The sequence below is a fragment of the Leucoraja erinacea genome, chromosome 26 (genome assembly GCF_028641065.1).
Source record: "Leucoraja erinacea ecotype New England chromosome 26, Leri_hhj_1, whole genome shotgun sequence".
Lineage (NCBI taxonomy): Eukaryota > Metazoa > Chordata > Chondrichthyes > Rajiformes > Rajidae > Leucoraja > Leucoraja erinaceus.
The window spans coordinates 10,371,180-10,392,332 of NC_073402.1; the positions used below are offsets into that span (position 1 = coordinate 10,371,180).

The 21,153-nt window shown below is 41.0% G+C and overlaps 1 protein-coding gene across 5 annotated transcripts in view; it reads right to left on the reverse strand.

The window, feature by feature from the left end:
- Window positions 1-727: 727 nt before the first annotated feature.
- Window positions 728-21,153, reverse strand: part of LOC129709656 (adhesion G protein-coupled receptor B2-like) — a 545,832-nt gene continuing 525,406 nt past the window's right edge. For all 5 annotated transcript variants that reach the window (XM_055656140.1, XM_055656141.1, XM_055656145.1 and 2 more), the window contains one exon: window positions 728-20,345. In XM_055656140.1, the coding sequence (XP_055512115.1) occupies window positions 20,181-20,345 (165 nt within the window). In that variant the 3' untranslated portion in view covers window positions 728-20,180. The remainder of the gene's footprint in view (window positions 20,346-21,153) is intronic.

The window sequence follows — 21,153 nt, forward strand, 5'->3', positions numbered from 1 at the left end:
ACTTTCATATCTCGAATATTAAAAAGGTTATGGTAATTTTCATACTAGCATCTTGTTCCGTATTGTTTTGTATTGACTTAACTCAAAAGCTGTGATCGAGGACAAGCCTTGTCACAAGGGCCATTTTACACAGACACACATACAGATCGGTCATGGCTGCCGCCATGTTCAACATGGGTGCCACAATCTGATCTGTATGTTCTGTGTCTGATCTGTATTTTTAGTCAGATATTTAGCATGAAAATAGTGATCACGGATAGACAATTACACAATACAGATAATGATCTTGTTGCCGATATTGGGGCCTCATTAACTTAGTTTGCATCAGACTAAAATACATCAAAAACTAGATAAGATGTTAAATAAACGTCCTATATATCTTTTGTTTTAGCTTGAACTTGCGATCCGTGATTTTAAAGGCCTTGAATTTGAGCCCCGACTTTCAAATCCAGCGATTCAACAGATTAGCAACTTGATGAAAAAAAACTGGGAACGGATGACGGAACTGGATTTCCTCCACATCATAAGCTTGTTGTAAGAGGAAATCCCCCCCCTGACAACAATGTAAAACCCGCAGTTTACTCACCACCCCCCAAAAGCCTCTCGTGTCCCGGGCACAGTAGTCGGCAGATCTGGAGTGCCACTGATGGCAGGGATTGTAACAACACTATATACCGTACCTTTGTGTTTTGTCTTTTATTTGTGCTGTGCAGTTACACAACAGGTAGCATGGCTGCCTTGCAATTTCACCAACCTGATTTGATCTTATCTCTGGCACCCTGTGGAGTTCACACATTCTTCCCTGTGACTGTTTTTCTCCCATAAACCAAAGAAATGCAGGTAGACAAGTTATTTGGCCACTCTAAATCAGCCCTAAAACACATTGGTACATGAGAATCAGAGTGGAACTGATGGACAGTGGAGATGGTATAGGCTACACAGCAAAAGTTTCTATTGCAGGCACAGAGCTGCTCAGGGCCATTGCCACTTTTCAACAGATCTGAAGAGCCAATCTTAAATCTTTTGTGAGCGAGGTCCTGACTTGATGAGAGTTATCCCATCAGAGGTGATGTACAGAAGGACACACGTCTCTCTGCAAGGTCTGGAATTTTCATTTCTCAGAAGAAGAAACAGATTGCAATGTTCAGATGGAAGAACAACCCTCAAGGGCAACACCTATACATGGGAGCAGATCATACTTTCTACTTCCAGATCTACTGCTTCATGGTAGGTAACTGTGCCCTCTCACACCGTGCCCTCTCACACCATGTCTCTCTCCCCACTTCACATTACTGGCCCCCATAGAACATGCTGTGTCAGTTTGCAGAGTGAAAGCACAAACAAGTTCATAATCATATATTGTTTATTGAGTATGAACTTATTCACAATATTGTGTATAATTTTAAAAAACATTCAGTGTTATCAATGACACAGTGAGGGACACCAACAGGCGCTGATCTGGTCTCACCAATACTCAGAGGTTCTGTGGAATCAAACTAACAGGAGCAAACACTTCCAAATATGTATTCAATTTGGTGTTCCCTTTGAACTTTTACAGAATTATTTTGCCAGTTTCTTTATTTTATCTACGGGGATTGAAAGGTGTGAGAAAGTATACAAATCTACTCAAGCAAATTGTGCTTAGTGGTGAACTCTTTGCAACTGAACCAAAAAGAGCAAGTGCACTGCGAGATATGTCCTCAAACAGTAAACATTCTCCCACCATATTCCCCCAGTCTTTCAACATAATAGACCAAAGATCAAGACCATGGCCCATGCATGAAAAGCACATTCAGTTCCTCTGCAGTAACTGTGCACAAATCTGAACAAAGCTGTTGTACACCATATGATTTTAATCACCATATTTCATAGTGAGTGGCCAGAATGATTTCATGGATACAAAATAGACATAAATGACCCAAGTATCAAGGCAGAGAGCAGCGAACCATGGCTTTAAAATGTTATTGCACATTGAGACTGCAGGGATGGAAAAAATATTTCTCCAAATGCTGCTTGCTGAATTGCCCTTGGTTTAAATCAGTCACACCACACACATGGAATGTTCACTAAATCCATCCACTAAAGTAGACTCTGGCAGGTTAGAAAGAATATTCATACAGTTGCGATCCGTTTTAAGGTGCTGGCAGGAGTTAGTTGTGATTTGGAAACAAAATGATGGTTCAATTGCTCATTTCTGTTTAAATACTAATGATGAACAAAGCAGTCTTGTTTCTCTGCTGCAGCAAGGAAATCTCACCTGTTCAAACTGATTGTGGGATGTTTGCTGCTGTCACTTGCTGCCTGCAAGACTTCTGTAAAATGTCTTATGGAGGTCCCCCTGTCCGGCTGAGCTGGGCTTGGGGGGCAGAATCAGACCCTAATGGTCTCCAGTGAAATGGATGGAAATGGTGACAGACCAGAAAACAATGGGATTTAGAATGGGACAAGAATATAACACTCATTTATTACAAGGTATCTCAAGAATAATTCCAGGCTTGGATTTAATCCACCATAGGCTTCTCATTTTTTTCTATCTTTTCTGACAAGCAATTTTTCAATAAATATATCCGACATGCAAAACAAATTTTCATTGTAGACTCAGTGAGGATGAAGGAGAGAGTGAATACTATGCTCCAATTTAGAATGAAATGTTGGAGGAGAGTCAACTACATTGTCCTACCTAGTCAGTGAAGGTTTGACAAAGGTTTAGGCAGTGTCTGACTGCAGATTGTGTACATTACCTGCATTGGCTGGGGGAAAAAAAAAAATCATAAATTGGAGACTAAGCTTGAATTGTAGTTACCCTGCAAATCCAACCGATATTTCAAACTGGTTCCTCTTCAACATGACTGGGCTTGAGCAACTCCATTTATTGCTTTCAAAAATGGCATTCGTTTTGCTTTATGTAAACTCCTGAATCTTTGAAGAAAATAGTAGCTACTGTTTATCTATATATGCAACTATTAACTTTCACCCCTTCAGGTAATAAATATACAAAGGTGGGCTTGCAATGAGCCAAACCCATCCCTGTTCACTTGCATTAAACTCAATAGACCAAACCCCTACCCATCCACTTCAGCTTTGAATTTCACTTCAAATTCAATCATTTATTTGTAACAACAATTACTTTTAAGAACGATAACTGAAGATCTATCAGAAAGTTGCAAAAACTATACGGTTCAGAGGCGAAGTCAGCCCATGTCCTGTGTGGTCTCCAAACTCATTTCCTACCCGCAGATTCAACATCTGAATAGCGACCCTTTGTGCCGAGCACAAATCAAAAGGCACTTCTGAGATCAGCCACTAGCATCGGGTAGAGATTGGGACAGTCATTGTTTTATGAAAATGTAGCCATTTTTCAAATACTTGTCACACAGACCAGAAATATGCGGACTACCAGTTTTTTTTAGATGTAGAATGTCTCCTTTAATGTACAAAGTTTATGTGCTTTCTTGATCATTTACCCACCCAACCCCGTTTCAGCAATTGAGAAACTCGGCCATCTCTTCGAGCCAGTGGTCAGGGCAACCCCTCGTGCTTCTCCCCGAGCCCTGTTGCTTCCCTCGTTCAACTGCATGTCCATACTGATGGATTCCTTTATGGATAACACAATTGCTGGAACATCACTGCAGGAGGAGGCCATTCAGCCCTTCTACCCCAATCCATCACTCATCGAGCATGGAAAATCTTCCATATCACCATTCTTTCCTGCAGATCCCATAATACGAGGATATCCATCAATCTCAAGTGAGACTCCACAGCCTTTTAGGGTAGGAATTCCAAAGATTTCCCAACCCTCTGCAGAATGAATTTTTTTTCTCTTTCTGGCTGAAACAGACCATCCCTCTGTTGCAAGATTACAGACTACTGCTCTACAGTGGGATGAAATTATCTTCCTGCCTCACACACCTTTTTTTCCTTATCTCTGGCCTTTACAAACTACTTGCCTATCAAACACCCACCCCCTCCCCACAATCAGTCTGAAGAAGGGCCCTGACCGAAAACACCACCTATCCATTTTCTCCAGAGATGCTGCCTGACCCTCTGGGTTACTCCAACACTTTGTATTTTCTTTCTAACCTTCCTGCCTGTCTATTTTTGTAAATTTCAATGAGATCTCACTCGAAAGAATATAACGCCAGCTTAATCAATCTCTTTTCAGTAAACCCACCATCCTTGGAAACAATGCTGATCTTTGACAGGTATATCTTTTTACGGGTAATATGACCAAAACTGTTCATAATACTCCAGGTGTAGTCGCTCCAAAACCCAATTCAATTGTCTTAAGACAGTTTTACTTTTGCATTCAAAATCCTCTGGGAAGAATATGTATTCACATCAATTTCCATATTGGTTACTTTGAAATAGGTGGGTTATTTGAAATTGTAACTGTCGCTAATCACAGTACGAGATGTGGATACAAGGAACAAAGTGTTGGAGTAACTCAGTGGGTCAGAAAGCATCTCCGGAGAACATCAATAGATGACAGTTTGGGTCAGAACAAGCACAAGGCGTGTTCCCTCTGATTGCCTAAGGTCCAACCACAGAGGGCAAGATTAAAATTCCATCAAACGTAATATTGTTCATTTGGTCTTTTCCACTTTAGTGAAAGTGAAGTTCAGATTTTTTGAAGTTAGTTTTCACACAAAAACTATTTGTAATTCACTAGATCACTTGAGGTTTGCTCCGTGACACAGAGCGCTTCAGGCAAACAAACCAAGGTGACATTTGGCAACAAACACACACATTGGAACTTGATCTTTTCAGAACTGGAGCAAATAATTCAAGTATGTTTCACTGTGCTGGCATTTGACAATCCTATTCATTTCACACAAGCCGATACACAATACTTCCAGATACCCACTGGCAAACCATCAACAGCCATGTCGGCCAGTGCGTGAATACAATACCTTTCTTTCTAGCCAGCAAAGATACTGGGACTTAAATTTTATTATTTTAGATTTGAAAATCTGCTATTTCAAGCATTTCAAGGAAATATACCAACCTTAAAAACATTGTTAGACTGTGCATGGCAAACACAACAAACGTTTTTCACAGTACCTCTGAACACATGACAATAAACTAAACTCAATGAGAAAAACGACACATTCTGAGAGAATTTTATATATCTTGTGTGTGTAGATCCATATTGATGGCTCCACGACAGCTGAGATGAGACAACCAAGGGAGAGGACATTTTTGGGGTGATGGTTGGACACTTGGAACAGACCAGCTGTCAGCAACACCCCACTTTTGACCTTCTGATGGGTAGGAGATCATTGATAAAACAGCAGAAAAAAAGGTTTAGGATGCTATCCGGAGGCTGGGATGATTTATCTCCAAAAATCAAAACCATTTGTGCAAAGTACAAATAAAACCACTGGAATGTTTCTTCACTTAATACCCACTTCTCCTTTTCCACAGCAGTTCACCACCTCCATCATTCAAATGTTGACGTAAAGTCAAGGATAGTTACTCACCACACTTCTGACACAGCCCCGGTTCAGGCTTGGCCAAAGACTGATGAGGTCTGACAAATCCCAAGAATGAGCAGGTTACTGGTGAGTCAGTGTAGTTTGATAGCATCATCAGCAACACTTTTTGTTAATCATTTTGCAAATACTTGTGAATACTGAGGAAAGAATACATGATTCCCAAAGACTCTGCTTTCACTAATGTGTTTATGTTTCAATCTAATGGAATCACAAGGTTTCTGAGGCATGTTCTTGTCAACATATAATATCTGCATATCTTAGGAACTTGCACATTCCAAACTGATTGCTAACCAGAACTATCTCCACCAATTAAGACTGTAATTGTTAGTAAATTAGTAAAATGTGCTTAAAATTCTAATGAATGATCCTATTATGTTTGTAATTAATGGTAATCAAGTAATTGAAACTTTGAGGGATTCCAGGAGACAATGTAGAATGTCAGGAACAGGTGCGGGAGGTCGTTTTGTGGTGATACAGAAGATGGGTGATGGCTAATAGCCAAGTTAATTGAGAACTGATGACCAACTTCAGAATTGTGCTCTGGACTTAGACTTCTATGCATTCCATGCAAGTGTTAGGAAAGTGGCAGTCAGCTGTGCATTTCTGAACCAAGAACCTGGATACATTCAGATTCATATCCAATCTCTTGTCTTTGGATTAGCCGCAGCTGCTGCACCTAATGTGGGCCCATGCGTTTGAATTTGGTGATGCACCTGCTTTTAAATTGTAAGTGTAGCCAAATGTAGTCTTTGTTGGGCACAAAATGCTGGAGTAACTCAGTGGGACAGGCAGCATCTTTGGAGAGAAAGAATATGTGGTGTTTTGGGTTGAAACCCTTCTTCATTTGATAATATTTTTATGGCATGTTTTATATAATAGCACACAAAAGTACAGGGAATGAAGGGATGTGCATCATGTACAGGCAGATGGGGTTTGATTTGGCATCATGGTTGGCACAGACATTATGGGCAGAAGGGTCTTTTACTAGGCTGTGACTCTATGTACTAATTAATAATAATCTATATTATTTTCAGGTCATGGGCACGAAGCAAAAGCATCCAGGCTAAAGGTTCAGTGCACTTTCCATTAGAACTGTATTTTAGACAAACCTGCCCCTTGCTTCACTGGGCTATCATAGAAACACAGACATAGAAAATAGGTGCAGGAGGAGGCCATTTGGCCCAAGCCAGCACCGTCATTCATTGTGATCAAGGCTGATCATCCCCATTCACAAACCTATGCCTGCCTATTCCCCATATCCAATGATTCTACTAGCCCCTAGAGCTCTATCTAATGCTCTCTTAAATCCATCCAGTGATTTGGCCTCCACTTCCCTCTGTGGCAGGGAATTCTACAAATTCACAACTCTCTGGGTGAAAACATTTTTTCTCACCTCGGTCTTAAATGGCCTCCCCTTTATTCTAAGACTGTGCCCTCTGGTTCTGGACTCGCACAACATTGGGAATATTTTTCCTGCATCTAGTCCTTTTATAATTTTATATTTCTAGAAAATCCCCCCTCACCCTTCTAAACTTCAGTGAATACAAGCCTCGTCTTTTCAATCTTTCCTCATATTACAGTCCTGCCATCCCAGAGATCAATCTCGTGAACCTACGCTGCACTGCCTCAATCACAAGGATGTCCTTCCTCAAATTAGGAGACCAAAACTGTACGCAATACTCCAGATGTGATCTTACCAGAGCTCTATACAACTGCCGAAGAACCTCTCTACTGAAATCCTCTTATTATGAAGGACAACATTCCATTAGCTTTCTTCACTGCCTGCTGTACCTGCACGCCAACTTTCAGTGACCGGTGTACAAGGACACCCAGGTCTCACTGTACCTTCCCCTTACCTAACCTAACCCCGTTGAGATAATAATCTGCCCCCGTGTTTTTGCCAACAAAGTGGATAATCTCACATTTATCTATATTGTACTGCATCTGCCACGCATCTGCCCACTCAACCTGTCCAGGTCACCCTGCAATCTCCTAACATCCTCTTCACAGTTCACACTGCCACCCAGCTTTGTGTCATCCGCAAACTTGTCAGTGTTGCTCCTAATTCCCTCTTCCAAATCATTAATATATATGGTAAACAGTTGCGGCCCCAACACCGAGCCTTGCGGCACTCCACTCGCCACTGCCTGCCATTCTGAAAAGGACCCGTTCACTCCTACTCTTTGCTTCCTGTCTGACAAACAATTTTCTATCCACGTCAACACCCTACCCCCAATACCATGTGCTCTAATTTTAGTCACCAGTCTCCCGTGCGGGACCTTATGAAAGGCTTTCTGAAAGTCTAGGTACACTACATCCACTGGCTCCCCTTCATCCATTTTACATCCTCAAAAAATTTCCAGAAGATTAGTCAAGCATGATTTTCCTTTCATAAATCCATGCTGACTGGGACTAATCCTTTTACTGCTATCCAAATGCCCCATTATTGCCTCTTTAATAATTGACTCCAGCATCTTTCCCACCACCGAAGTCAGGCTAACTGGTCTGTAATTCCCTGTTTTCTCTCTCGCTCCTTTCTTGAAAAGTGGGATAACATTAGTTATCCTCCAATCCACAGGAACTGATGATCCTGAATATATTGAACATTGGAAAATGATCACCGATGCGTCCAGTATTTCTAGAGCCACCTCCCTGAGGACCCTGGGATGCAGTCCATCAGGCCCCGGGCATTTATCATCCTTTAGTCCCATTAGCCTACCCAATTCTATTTCTTGCCTAATGAAATTTTCTTTCAGTTGTATCCTTGTAATAGAAATGGGTACTGGAGCTGTGTGCTTGCATTTAACTCCCATCCAACGACTGGTCCCTCAGGCACAGGAAGACAAAGACAGTAGGCACAGTTTTTTTGCCTTGAACAGTTAGATAGTCCAGTCTAGGTTCAGGAATTCTGTTCAATTACTTTTAAAATCCCAAATAAACAATTTTACAGACACTGTGTTGGAGAATCCCTTTATTTATAATTCTGTTTATTTTTAACACTAAGGTATTATTCCTTTATGGGTAAGTTCTTAATGTTAAACCATGAATAGATTATCTTGACTGAAGTAACTTGTACATTTCCTATTTAGCTAACCACAAAATGTGATTAAATATTTCTCATTCACCAATTTATCAGGGAGAAAGGTGGTGTGCATCAAATATAAGAAGATGGGGATTTAAGAAGATTAGTCGGAGTAAGAAGATTTAGCTGGGCTATCAGCATCATTTCATAAAAATCAGCACTGATTTCCTAAAGGAGAATGAGTGTGACTCAGATGGTTGCCAAGTCATTCATTTTCATTCTTTCAAGAGGAGCAACAGTTGTTAATGTATCTAAAGAATGTTTATCATTTTATCATTGGGCTGCAGCACAGGTGACCTTTTGGCCCATCGAGTCTGTGCTGACCATCAACCATCCATTCCACACCAATCTTACATTAATGCCTTTTTGAATTTCTTCCGACATTATTATCAATTCCTCCAGATTCTACCACACATATACAGCAAGGGCAATATTAACCTACCAACCCACACGTCTTTGGGATGTGGAAGAAAACTGAAGCAAGTGGGGAAAACCTCATGTTCATAGGGAGAATGTGTAAATTCCAAATCCTAGGTTAGGATTGAGCCTGGATCACTGGGACTGTCAGGTAGCAGCTCTAACTTGAAGACACCCTAGTTTTTTTCCTAAAGTGGTGAATCACAATTGATTGGTAACAGGCCCTACAGCCCACCGAGTACATGATGACCATCGATCACTCATTCACACTAGTTCCATGTTATCATCCACTCCCTACACATTAGGGCTAAATTACAGATGCCAATTCACATACAATTTTTAATGAATTGAACTTTCTTTTGTTTATTGTGTTGTCTATGTACTGTGTTTACAGAGCTGTTATGTTGCTGCAAGTAAGAATTTCATTGTTCTGTTTTTGGTACGCATGACAATAAAATACACCCACACGTGTTTAGGATATGGGAGGACACCGGAACACCCGGAGGAAACCCTTGTGTTTACAGTGTGCAGACTCCACACACAGACAGGACCCTTGGCCAGGATGGAACACTGGTCTCCGGCACTGTGAGGCAGAAGCTCGACTAACTGCGCCAATATGCTGCCCTATTTTGCTGCTGCGCCACTCCTCAAAATTCTGTCATTTGTACATTTGTATTACGGGCTTATGCTGCATCTTTGAATGTAATATCCAAGTCTGACGGATATCTTCTGGGCTAACCTTGTAGCTTAGAACCACGTATTTAATAGTAATCAAATTAAACACAATTATTTGACATTTCAGTTGCTGTCTTGAGTGGATGTGAGCAAAACAGTTTCCTCTAGAACCATACCTTGCATATCAAGCCAAAAGTTGAAACTTTTCAAAGATGTTAATAGGAAATAATAACTGGAAGATATCTAATGCGCTTTCATCAATCATCTCTATCAGGAGGTTAACAGAGGAATGTTGCAGAGGGCAAACAGTGAGTGGAGGGCATGGGAATGGATGTGGGAAAGAGTAACCGCAGAGAGGTGAATAACAGGAATTAGAAGAGGGCATTGGTGAAGAGATTGTTACAGAAGCCCAGAAGTGAAGTGCAGGTAGGGTGAGTTAAAGTTTTGGTCATGGAGTGTGAAGAGGTGGAGATGAGGGTGAAGTTGTTTCAATTGAATGATGAGGCTCACCTTGGTTATGAGCAATCTTTCCTCGTATCCTGAGGTTCTTGACACAAAAATACTTCGAATTATTCTATGCAATTGCATGGTATTCATTATTTAGTTGCCATCTAAAGTCCACCTTACCACTTCTTGTTTCGTAGAGCGAGTCTCGTTTGTAACTGGTCTCTACCATTTAGTCAGGTAGATACGTTTCCGGAGATATGATCCCTGAGCTTTCCTCTACTATGGGAAGATGCATGAGCTGGCCTCAAATGCAAATAGAAATATATATTTTTTAATTCCTAAAAAAAGTCGCAAAGTGCTGGATTAACTCAGCAGGACAGGCAACATCTGTGGAGAAGATGGATAGGTGATGTTTCTTCAGACTGATTGTAGTAGAGTATAAAGCTGGGAAAGAGGTGGGGGCGAGAAAAGCCTGGCAGGTGGATGGATGGATACAGATCCGGGGGTTTTGATTGGCAGATGGGTGAACAAAGGCCAGAGATGGAAAGAAGACAAAAGGCTGTGAGATAAAGAGAGAAGGTGTTCAAAACATGATACAAGAGGAATGGATATAGGTGAAAGGAGACAGGGGAAGAGGAAAGGGTTGTTGTTGGTTAGTATTACCGCTGTGTTGTAAGCTACCCAAGCAGAATATGAGGTGCTGTTCCTCCAGTTTGTATGTGGCCTCACTCTGCCAATGGGAGAGGCTCAGGTTAGAAAGGTCCATATGGGAATGGGAAGGGGAGTTAAAATGGTTAACAACCAGGAGATCCAACAGGCCTTGGTGAATTGAGCACAAGTGTTCTCTTATTTTCTATTCAAAAATGAATTCGATTTTAAAAGCATTTAAATTAATCATAGTTATACATTATAGAAACAGGCCCATCGGCCCAATTCACTCATGCCGACCAGCTTTTACAAATGGGTTAATCCCATTTGCCTGTAAACCATTTCCCTCTAAACCATTCCTATTCATGTACCTGACTAAATGTATTTTAAACATCACCATTGTACTTGCCTCTACAGCTTCATCTGGCAGCTCGTTCCCTATTCGCACCACTTTGTGTGAAGAAATTGTTCGTTAGGTGTCTTAAATCTTTCCCTTCTCACCTAAACCTGTTCCTTCTATTTCTCGACTGCACTATTCTGGGGGGGAAAAAGACTGTGATTATGAATCTTATCTATACCTCTCATTATTTTGTAAATCCATATAAGGTCACCCGTCAGTCTCCTGTACTCCAGGAAAGATCCCAGCCATTGACCCTCTTTTTAAATCCTCTAATCCTGGTACATCTTTTCAGCACCCATTCCAACTTAACATTCTTCCTCTAGTTGGGTGACCAGAGTTGCACACAATACTCCATATGTGGTCTCAGCGTCTTGTACAAGTGGAGCATGACGTCCCAACTTCCCTTCTCAATACACTAACTGATGAAGGCAAGCGTACCAAATGCTTTCTTCACCATCCTATCTACAGTACCTGTATAGCCATTACTTATCAAAAAGTACCAAGAAGAAATGATAGCCATGAAAGTTATTGAAGCTGGGAAGTTTCTGATGGAACTCTAATCACTGTGGTAGTTGATTCAAGGCTGACCTGCCGGCCTCGTGTGATGATGCTGACAGACCTTGCCTAACTAAGAAGCAGATGGCTGACCTGATACAGGTTGTCAGACTCAGTTCTTGGTTCTTGGTTTCTTGGTCCTCCAAAATATTCCAAATGGAATTGAAACTGGAGGTGGTGAAGGGAGGGCTTAAGCCAGAAAGGGCTATTGGGAAGAAAGAGCTACTTTAAATTTAGTTGTATCTGGTTGGGTAAATATAGTAGGGTGGAGATTATTCCATGCTTTAATTGTGCGGGAGAAGAACGAATTGCTGTACACATCTGTCTTTGTAGCTGGGATCACATATTTGATCGAATGCCCTCGTCTGCTCCTAATTGGTTTGGGTTTGGTGTAGGTCTTGTAATCTATGTCGAGCTGACCATTTAACATTTTGTAAAAACAGGTCAAATGGTGAGCTTCACGTCTGCCTTGGAGAGGGTTCCACCCCAGAGAATTCAGAAGTTTGGTGACATTCGCTTCTCTCTCATAGGTGTTAGTAACAAATCGAGCTGCCTGTCTTTGGACACGTTCGATGGAAGAAATGTTTTTATTTGCGTATGGGTCCCATGCTGCAACATTCCCTTGCACATACTTGCACATTCACAGCAGCCGCATAGATTTTTACCCAGTATTCCATCACTGAGCAGCTAGAAAAAACTTAATTAGTGAATTATTATCTAATCACATCTAATTTTACTGACTGCATGAGCTGAATTATGTTCAAAATGCCAACATATTTGTGCACGTTCATTTGAAAGAGTCAGATACGTGATTGCAGGATAACAATTAAAAGGAACATTATCTGCTTAATCCATATGAAAGGACACCTATATAATGTCAATAACCTTCTCGCAGTCATGATCTTTTAATTTAAAAATGATCAACACCATTCCTGCAGTTATGCAATTTACTTTATTGCCATTAGAAATTTAAAACACCACAGTCCATGCCTGAGAAAATTTCAAACAATATCTCTGGAGCAATCTAGGTTTTCTGAAACATAACAAATCCGTTGCTGTTTTTTCCATACCAACATGATCTTGACGTCTCACAATACAGGATATCTTACAGTTTTATACCCCTGTCATTCCCTCTCCCCTCCTCTCCTGTTGGGCAGAACTTGCAAAAGATGAAAGCATGTACAACCAGACTCCGGAATAGCTTCTTCACCTCTGTTATCAGACTCCTGAACTGTCACACAAGTCCAGTTGACATGTTCGCCTGTTATCAGTTAATAAGTCCATGTCATAGGAGCAGAAGTATGCCATTCGGCCCATTGAGTCTCCTCCACCATCCAATCATGGCTAATGTATCTTTCCCTCTCAGCCCTATTTTTCTACCTTTTCATAACTCTTGACCAATCAAGAATCTGTCAATGTCTGCCTGAAAAATAACTAATGACTTAGCCTCCACCACTATCTGTGGCAATGAATTCCACAGATTCACCACCCTCTGACTAAAGAAATCTTATCTCTTTTCTAAAGTTATGTTCTGTTATTCTGAGGCTATGCCCTCTGGTTCCAGACACTCCCACTAGTGGAAACATTGTTTTCATATCCACTCTAACCAGGCTTTTCACTATTTGGTAACTTTCAACGAGGTGTCCCTTCATTCTTCAAAACCCCAACGAGTGCAGGCTCAGTGCCGTCAAACACTCATCATATGTTAACCCAATCATCTGTGGGATAATTCTCGAAACCATCTCTGGACCCTCTCCAAAGCCAACACATCCCTCGTCAGATATAGGGCTACGGTGGGCCTCTTTTTGGGGTGCTGGGTATGGAAACAATTTGCCCTACCCATTGGATCTGACTGAGTGTAATTGGAGCCTCAGTACTGGAGGGTTTGCATGTGAAGGACACTGATGTTGTCTTGCTTTTCCTGCCAGTATATTTGGAACATTTCGCATTCCACCGTTAGTTGTATATCTCCGGTGTTTCCTGGTGCCTGCTGTAGGTTGTCTATAAGTCAAAGACATACAGTAAAGTAGGTACTGCACTGAAGTCCAAAAACTTTGTGCCAGGTTGAGGTCTTGATTGTTGTACACAATTCCCAAGATAGACATAGGTTGTGCAGTTGCCCTGAAGGCAGTTGCTAAGTTCATCACCAACGCCAACCTTCACTATTTGAAGGTTCTCTTGACATGGGGAAGCAGCCTGTTTACAAATTTATCATTGCCTTTATCATCAGTGGGTGGGGTTTTAGTTGAGGCAGGCTTGTAGTTGTTATAAGGCCCATTTCATTTAGCTCAACCGTGCTTCCTTAGAATACAAGGACAAACCGATGAACATCTTCATAAAAAATGACACATCCTATTAAAAGGTTGATAGTTCAAAAGCAACACTGAATAAGAACCATGAGGCACGAAAAGATAATGAGTTAAAGTGAATCAATATATTGCCTTGCATTTCCTTCACTGTTTAGCTATGTCCCATATAAAGGTAGAGGGGCTGATGTATGGCTGATAGAATTCCGTGTGATGTGAAGCTTTAAGTGGGCTAACATGAAAAGATGCCAGATTATAATTGTTTTGACTTTATGAAAAAAAAATGGAAAAGAATCCTGGGCCAAGAATTTCAATTATGTAGCACATGTTTCTTATATGCTGTGCACTTGAATTGTGGAGTAAAATCAATTGCTGAATGCTATCGGCAATATAAAACATTTATAGTGCACACTGAAACATTGCTTTTTGTGCTCGATGCAGTGATACATAAAAGGTGCTGAGAGTGCAGCAAGCCTGTCAATCATTGTGCCACCCAGATTTAGTGTCACTTGTTGCTTTGAACTGGATTCAAAACAGCCTAACAGCATGGGTCACAAGCCTAAAGCAGGCTCTTAGAGGGCAGCTTGTGGACCACCTATATAAAGAGATTCATCAGCATTGTTTTTGGAGAGTCTGCTGCACAAGATTTGATGCATTTAATTCAGATGCAACTTTGAACCAGATTTCTGGACATTATTCAGTGAGGCCTTCTACATTTTGTGGGGATGTCACCGGAGGGTGTGGTATAGTGGGATTGGCAGACTGCTCTGGTTACGTGATCTTTGGCCAGGCTCCAGCTTGCTGAGCACACAAGCTTGTGCTGAGCAGCACTTAAACCTCTGGGTTTCTGACCTGCACACATGAACTATCCTAATCCAACAAGACATTACCAATGTCTACACTCAGAATGGCAGATTTGCTCTTGAAATTGCACAAGGTATATAGATGGACAATAACCTGTGACAGAACAACATTATTCCAACATGGTGGCGTGGAGTACATGGCCTTGTCTGCATCAATGGTGCTGAGGTAGATTTGGTAAGAGCTTCACGTTTTTGGGTGAAAATATCGCCAAGGATTTGTCCTGGCTCAACCACATTGGTGCTGTGATCAAAAAAGCACCCCAACACCTCTATGTTCTCAGAAAGCTGAGGAGATTTGGCATCTCTGATGACTCTTACCAACTTTTACATAAATACCATAGAAAGCATCCTATCGGAATGTATCACAGCTTGGTAAGGCAACTGATCGGCCCAAGGCCACAACCATTTACAGAGAATTGTGAATGCTACCCAGTCCATCACACAAACCAGCCTCCCAGCATTGACTCCATCTACAATTCCCACTGCCTCGGGAAAGCAGCCAACATAATCAAGAGCCTCGCCCACTTTGGTCACACTCTCCTCCCCTCTCCTATCAAGTAGAACGTACAAAAGTTTGAAATAATGTAGCAAAGGACTCAAGAACAGATTCATTTCCTTTTGTTATCACACTCTTGAATGGTCCTTTCACACACCAATAATTCTTGATCTTCCAACTTACATCATTGTGCCTCTTGCATTTTTTTAAAATCTGAACTTTATCTGTAGTTGTAACACTTTATACTACATTGTATTCTCCCCCTTTGCATTACTTGGATGTATGGTATGATCTGACTGGATGGAACTCAAAATAAATATATTCACTGTGCCTTGGTACACATGACCCTGATAATTAAACTAATGATAAACCATAAATGCCATGGATAACAAATCCTTAAACATAGAGGGGCAAATTCAGAACGTTGTTAAAAGCTCTTGCATTGCTGAGTTTATTACCTGGGGAATGTGGTAGCAGACCCTTATAAATTGCTAGCTTGCCCTCATTTATTTTTTATTGATACTTACTGACACACTTCACGAAGGATGTCAAAACCTTGGAGAGACCATTGAGTTGACTTACTGGGAAGTTAATAGGGATTAAGGACCATTACCAGATAAATTTAGCTTAGTTTAGAGATACAGTATGGAAACAGGCCCTTCGGCCCACTGAGTCTGTGCTGACTAGCAATCCTCGCATACTATTCTACACACTAGAGACGATTTACAATTATACCAAGCCAATTAACCTACAAACCTGTATGTATTTGGAGTGTGAGAGGAAACCGGAGCCCCCCGGAGAAAATCCACGCAGGTCGCAGGGAGAACGTGCAAACTCCGTAGAGACAGCACCCATAGACAGGGTTGAACCCAGGTCTCTGGCATCGTAAGGCATCAACTCTACTGCTTGCGCCACAGTGCTGCCCTGCTCCTCGAGGTTGGAGAAGTTTGGACAGATCCCTTTGGTGCATAAAAGGTTAAGAGGTGACCAACAGCAGTGCTCACAATGAAAGCTATGATTGAGATATATAACTTTTTGTGGTGAATAAATTAATAACTGGACATCACAGTTTTAAAGTCACTGGTAAAATATCCAGAGGAGCGATGAGGAGAACATGTTTCATTTTAGAAAGTTGCCTGGAAGCTGATTCCAAAAATACCTGATGATAAGGAACTTACAAGCTGATGGAAGATACAGGGGTGTGGCATTACAACTAAATAGCCACCTTCAGTCTTATGTTTCTAATATGTACTAATTTCAGATTGGTCCTATTATAGGGAATGAATAACATCAGGCACACAGTAAGATTCACCAAATGGGGTGTCATGCTGAGTACAGGAGATTTATTTTTGCTGGAAAATGGGAATTACAGGAGGCTTCACCAATTAAAGTGTGCTTTAATGAAAGAACTCTTGACACTTTGTATGGGTTATTTTTCCTCATTTGCACTTTGGATGCATTAATAAAAACAATGCATAAAAGAAAACTGCTATTTTATAATCAGTTGCAACAAATATTTTCAAGCTAAAATAACCTCTCTTCGAAAGGACATAGATAATTCAAGTAAAAAAACTTAAGGTAATAACATATTAATTGAGATTCATAGTCTAGCTCTCATCAGTGATGGGGGTGGAACTGTCCAGTTCCAGGTACCTGGACAAACACAAATGTACTGTCACTAAACCTTGTTTGGACCAATAGACTAGTGAAAGCTAAGAAAAATTAATAGCATGGTTATGTAAATATATCTTTAAAAAAATAATTCAAGGGAGAACATAATGAGACAATGTTATGGAAATAAAACCTGTAAAAATGATTTCTGAAGAAAAGGATAAAAGTTAGGACGGACACATTTTCAGGCATCCTAATTGATATTGTGAAAGAGCATCTCTGTTGCGTGGGTGTTGATTGGGCCACATTCAGAAACTGCAGCTGCTTTATAAAGTTTTGATTTGGAGCAAGGAGCAGTTCAACAGCAGAACATTTTATTTGTATACTCTTGTGTAAATCTACATACCAAAGGAGCAGGTGAAAAATACTTTGAAATGTATTCTAGGCAGTTCCAATAATTAGAATTTTTATTGATAGATGTGTTATACTGATGCTTTCCATAATTATTTCATAGTTAGGTGCATAATTATTTCAATTAGACATGTGTGATGTTGCCTTCTATGTGTGACTGAGATGAAGCAAACATACTCGGTACAGGGCAGATCTACCACAACCTACCGCCAGCCTCTTCCATGCTTGCGGGCATTCATGGGCTTTCTTCTCGTAAGGTCAACACACCAGCCCAAGGCCGTTTGCTAACATTCTGTGCCACTACCTGTTAATCCTGCAGTGACTTCACTAAGAAGCTGATCTCTCCACAAAGCTCAGCATACCAGCTGATTTTTCCCTCCGTGCCACTGGTTGGCCTCCACTTTGCCCAAACCAGGCTGCACCAACCTAGACTGCAGGAATGGTGGGAGCCAAATATTCAGTGCCTTAGCTATCAAACAAATCCACCGCAGTTCCACATTGTCAGATTTTAAATCTGGCAAGTATGCCTTTTGGAACAATTAAGGAGCAATATATTGTCTGGCAATGAGCTAGAGATTGGTCTTCATTTTCATACTTTCCAACACTCATGATTATAGCCTGGTCTAGTCTGCTAAGGAAACCAGCCGCTATCTGGAATAAAGATGCTGAAAATATAAAAAGGTAAGGATATTGATCACTGGAGGATTAAAGATGGCATAATTCCAGGAACTGAATATCAAATGTACCTGGTTCCCAAACTATATTCTATTTCCTTGGTTTACATCTCTATCGTATTGTTCCTGAGACCGATCCTGAGCTTCAAGGTTTCCAATCTCCTTCCCAGTTCCTCTTTACAGTCTCGAACCTAGGCATTGGGTTCCCGATGCTTACTCTGGGTGAGATCCTGCTTTATATAGTTCCAGTCATCCAGAACCCTCTGTGTACCTTTTTATGTATAAGCATTATGCTCCATGGGCTCGGCATTATTGGAGGTTCCAGCCAGTGGCTCAAAATCCTGGCAGGGGTCTGAGCTGGTGATTTACCAGGAACAGTGAGAGCACTACCAACTATGAGATTTGACTGTGTGAATTTAATTAACAAAATGCCATGCAATTTAATCAGACCATTGAAGAAACGGCCATTTCCAGAGCAGGAATGGGAGTCTGTCTGTCTGCAGGTCCTAGTGTGAAATTGTTGGATAACAAACTCCAGATCCTTTACAGATTGGGGACGGTGTCTCACTCAATGCTAAGGAGTCAGAGGTGTGGCAGGCCATTTATGTCTGGAATGACCCAATATGTACACATCATCTCCATGGGTCTGTGTGCGCATGTGTGAGTACGATTGTAAACAATGAGAAAAACTGACTTCATTATCTCTGAACACAAATATCATGCCCTAACATTTATGTTCTCCCATGAGGTTTCACGTGCTTTTTTTTTAAATTTAAAGAGTCTGTGCAGGAGGAAAGTCTGCATTTATAAAAAGCAGATGGGATTTCTGATTGTGTTCACCATCCTTGATTGAGGAAATTAGATGACATATTTTGATAACGTATATCAATAATTGCAATACATGTTCCTGAGAAAGAAGCAAAAAAAAAACTGATGCCAAAAATATAAAATGCAAACAGGAAATGCTAAAAATACTCAGCAGGTCAGGCAGCATCTATGGAGAGAGGAGAAATAATACTTCAGGTTGATGAAAACTGATCTGCTGAGAAATTACTGCATTTCCTGTTCCTGAGAAGCACTTCATTGGTGCCCAGCCAATAAACCCCATGTTATTCCGTATCCCGACCCTAAAAATAACAGTCTCTACTGCCTCCAGTGTAAAACCTGGACAGCTCCCCCACCTGGTCAGCTCCCGAGATTTAATGACTGCCATATCCTGATTCTTATTCCCATTCATTACTTGATTGGTATGTGAAAGATTACGTTATTATTTCCTAAACAGTTTCTTTTTGTATCTACAATTTATGTCTCCAATACAAAGTTGTAGAGGTTAATGTTGAGAAACACTGTTCTCCCATTAAAGGCCGAAGTAGGTGTGAATCTGATTTTAAAAATGGCACCAGTGTGCCATTGAAACTACGTTGTGCCCTCTGCTTGCGTCTAGTGAGGTTTTGTTGCGTCAGAGGCTCACACGGTTACCTCATAGGTCCATGTTTGTGGAGGTTGGATGCAAGAGTAGTACTGTGGCCATGGATGGACACTGAACATGGAGAGGAGACAGAGGAAAGGCCACCAAGGAGCAGCCATTGCAAAAATCCAGTTCGTAAGTCACAGCCTATGGAAAAGAGGAGAATTACTGAAAAGCTGCGACTTACAAATCAGGTATAAAAGTTGACATAATTGCTTCATGATTGTCTTTTTCTACATAAAATAGGGAGACAAAAATGGTCAATCTCAAATGAACATTAATTTTACTTTAGATTTTTTGCCAACTAGTTTTCTAAATGCCTGAATCCTTTTAGTTTCAGTCTTGGGTTGCACAGACATACATCAAAAGGAACAAAGTCTTGTGTATGTAGATCTGAGACAGTTTCACAGATTTATGTGTCTTGCATTCTCGCTCACCAGCCACAGTGAGAAAGTTGAGCGTAAGAACAGAGCGTTGGTGAATTCCGCTTTTCTGACTGGTAGATGATTACCGTTCACATCAATTGAAAGAGATCCAGGAACTCAACACAAAATGAATCCTTCGCAATGCATCAGTGTGAAAATATATTTTCCAAGTCTGCTGTTTATGGTTTGTTTACCTCTGAATCCACATTAAACTTCAGTTTGAAAGTCTCCTTCTGTATCCATAGAGATTGTGGCAGATGCCTCCCAGTCTGGTGAATGCAATTCTACATTTTCCTGGGCATCTGAACGAAGTGTGTTGGTTGGCGTGGTCTTGAGGTTGTCCCAAGATTGCTCTGCAGGGGTAGCTTTCTCCTGTGAATAGAATGTTACTACCTTAGTCTCCATTGGTACATTTTACAGTGATGCTATTATTACTGAAAGTTTGTCCAACGCTGACCAGCAACATTGCTACAATTCATTTGTCACCACTCCTTGTTCATAGGTAATGCATCAGTGTGAGATTGGCTAATCTGGTATTGTAATATATTATTAGAAACAAGGAACTGCAGATGCAGGTTTACACAAAAACACACAAAGTGCTGGAGTAACTCAGTGGGTCTGGCAGCATCACTGGAGAACATGGACAGGTGACATTTTGGGTTGAGACCATTCTTCAGGCTGTTTGTAGGATGGGGGAGAGGGGGCAATAGAAGAAAACTGGAAGACAAGAGGGGCAGGACAAAGTCTGTCAAGGCTGATACAGATGAGGAGGGTTTTTAATAGGCAGATGTTTGGACAAAGGCAGGTGATCAGGAGCAATTACTGAGGTCCACCATCGTCTGTGATCTAACACTGGTGTGGTCCCAAGAGTACCCGTTTATGGAATCATGAGACGTGGGGATGGCGCAAGCAAAAAAGGTGTTGAGTAAGAAAATTAACCATGATCGAGGTGAGTAACCGAGTAGACCCAGGATAAACAAGCCCATCTCTGTTCTATTCTTATGTTCTTATGACATTTCATTTTTAATCGACTCAACATCAATTTCTTGCGAATTAGTTTGGGAAATTTTGTCCTTATATTCATTCCTTTAGACGATTTAAAGCACAACTTAAATTCTGAAGAAGGGTCTCAACCCGAAACGTCACCCATTTCTTCTGTCCAGAGATGCTGCTTGTCCTG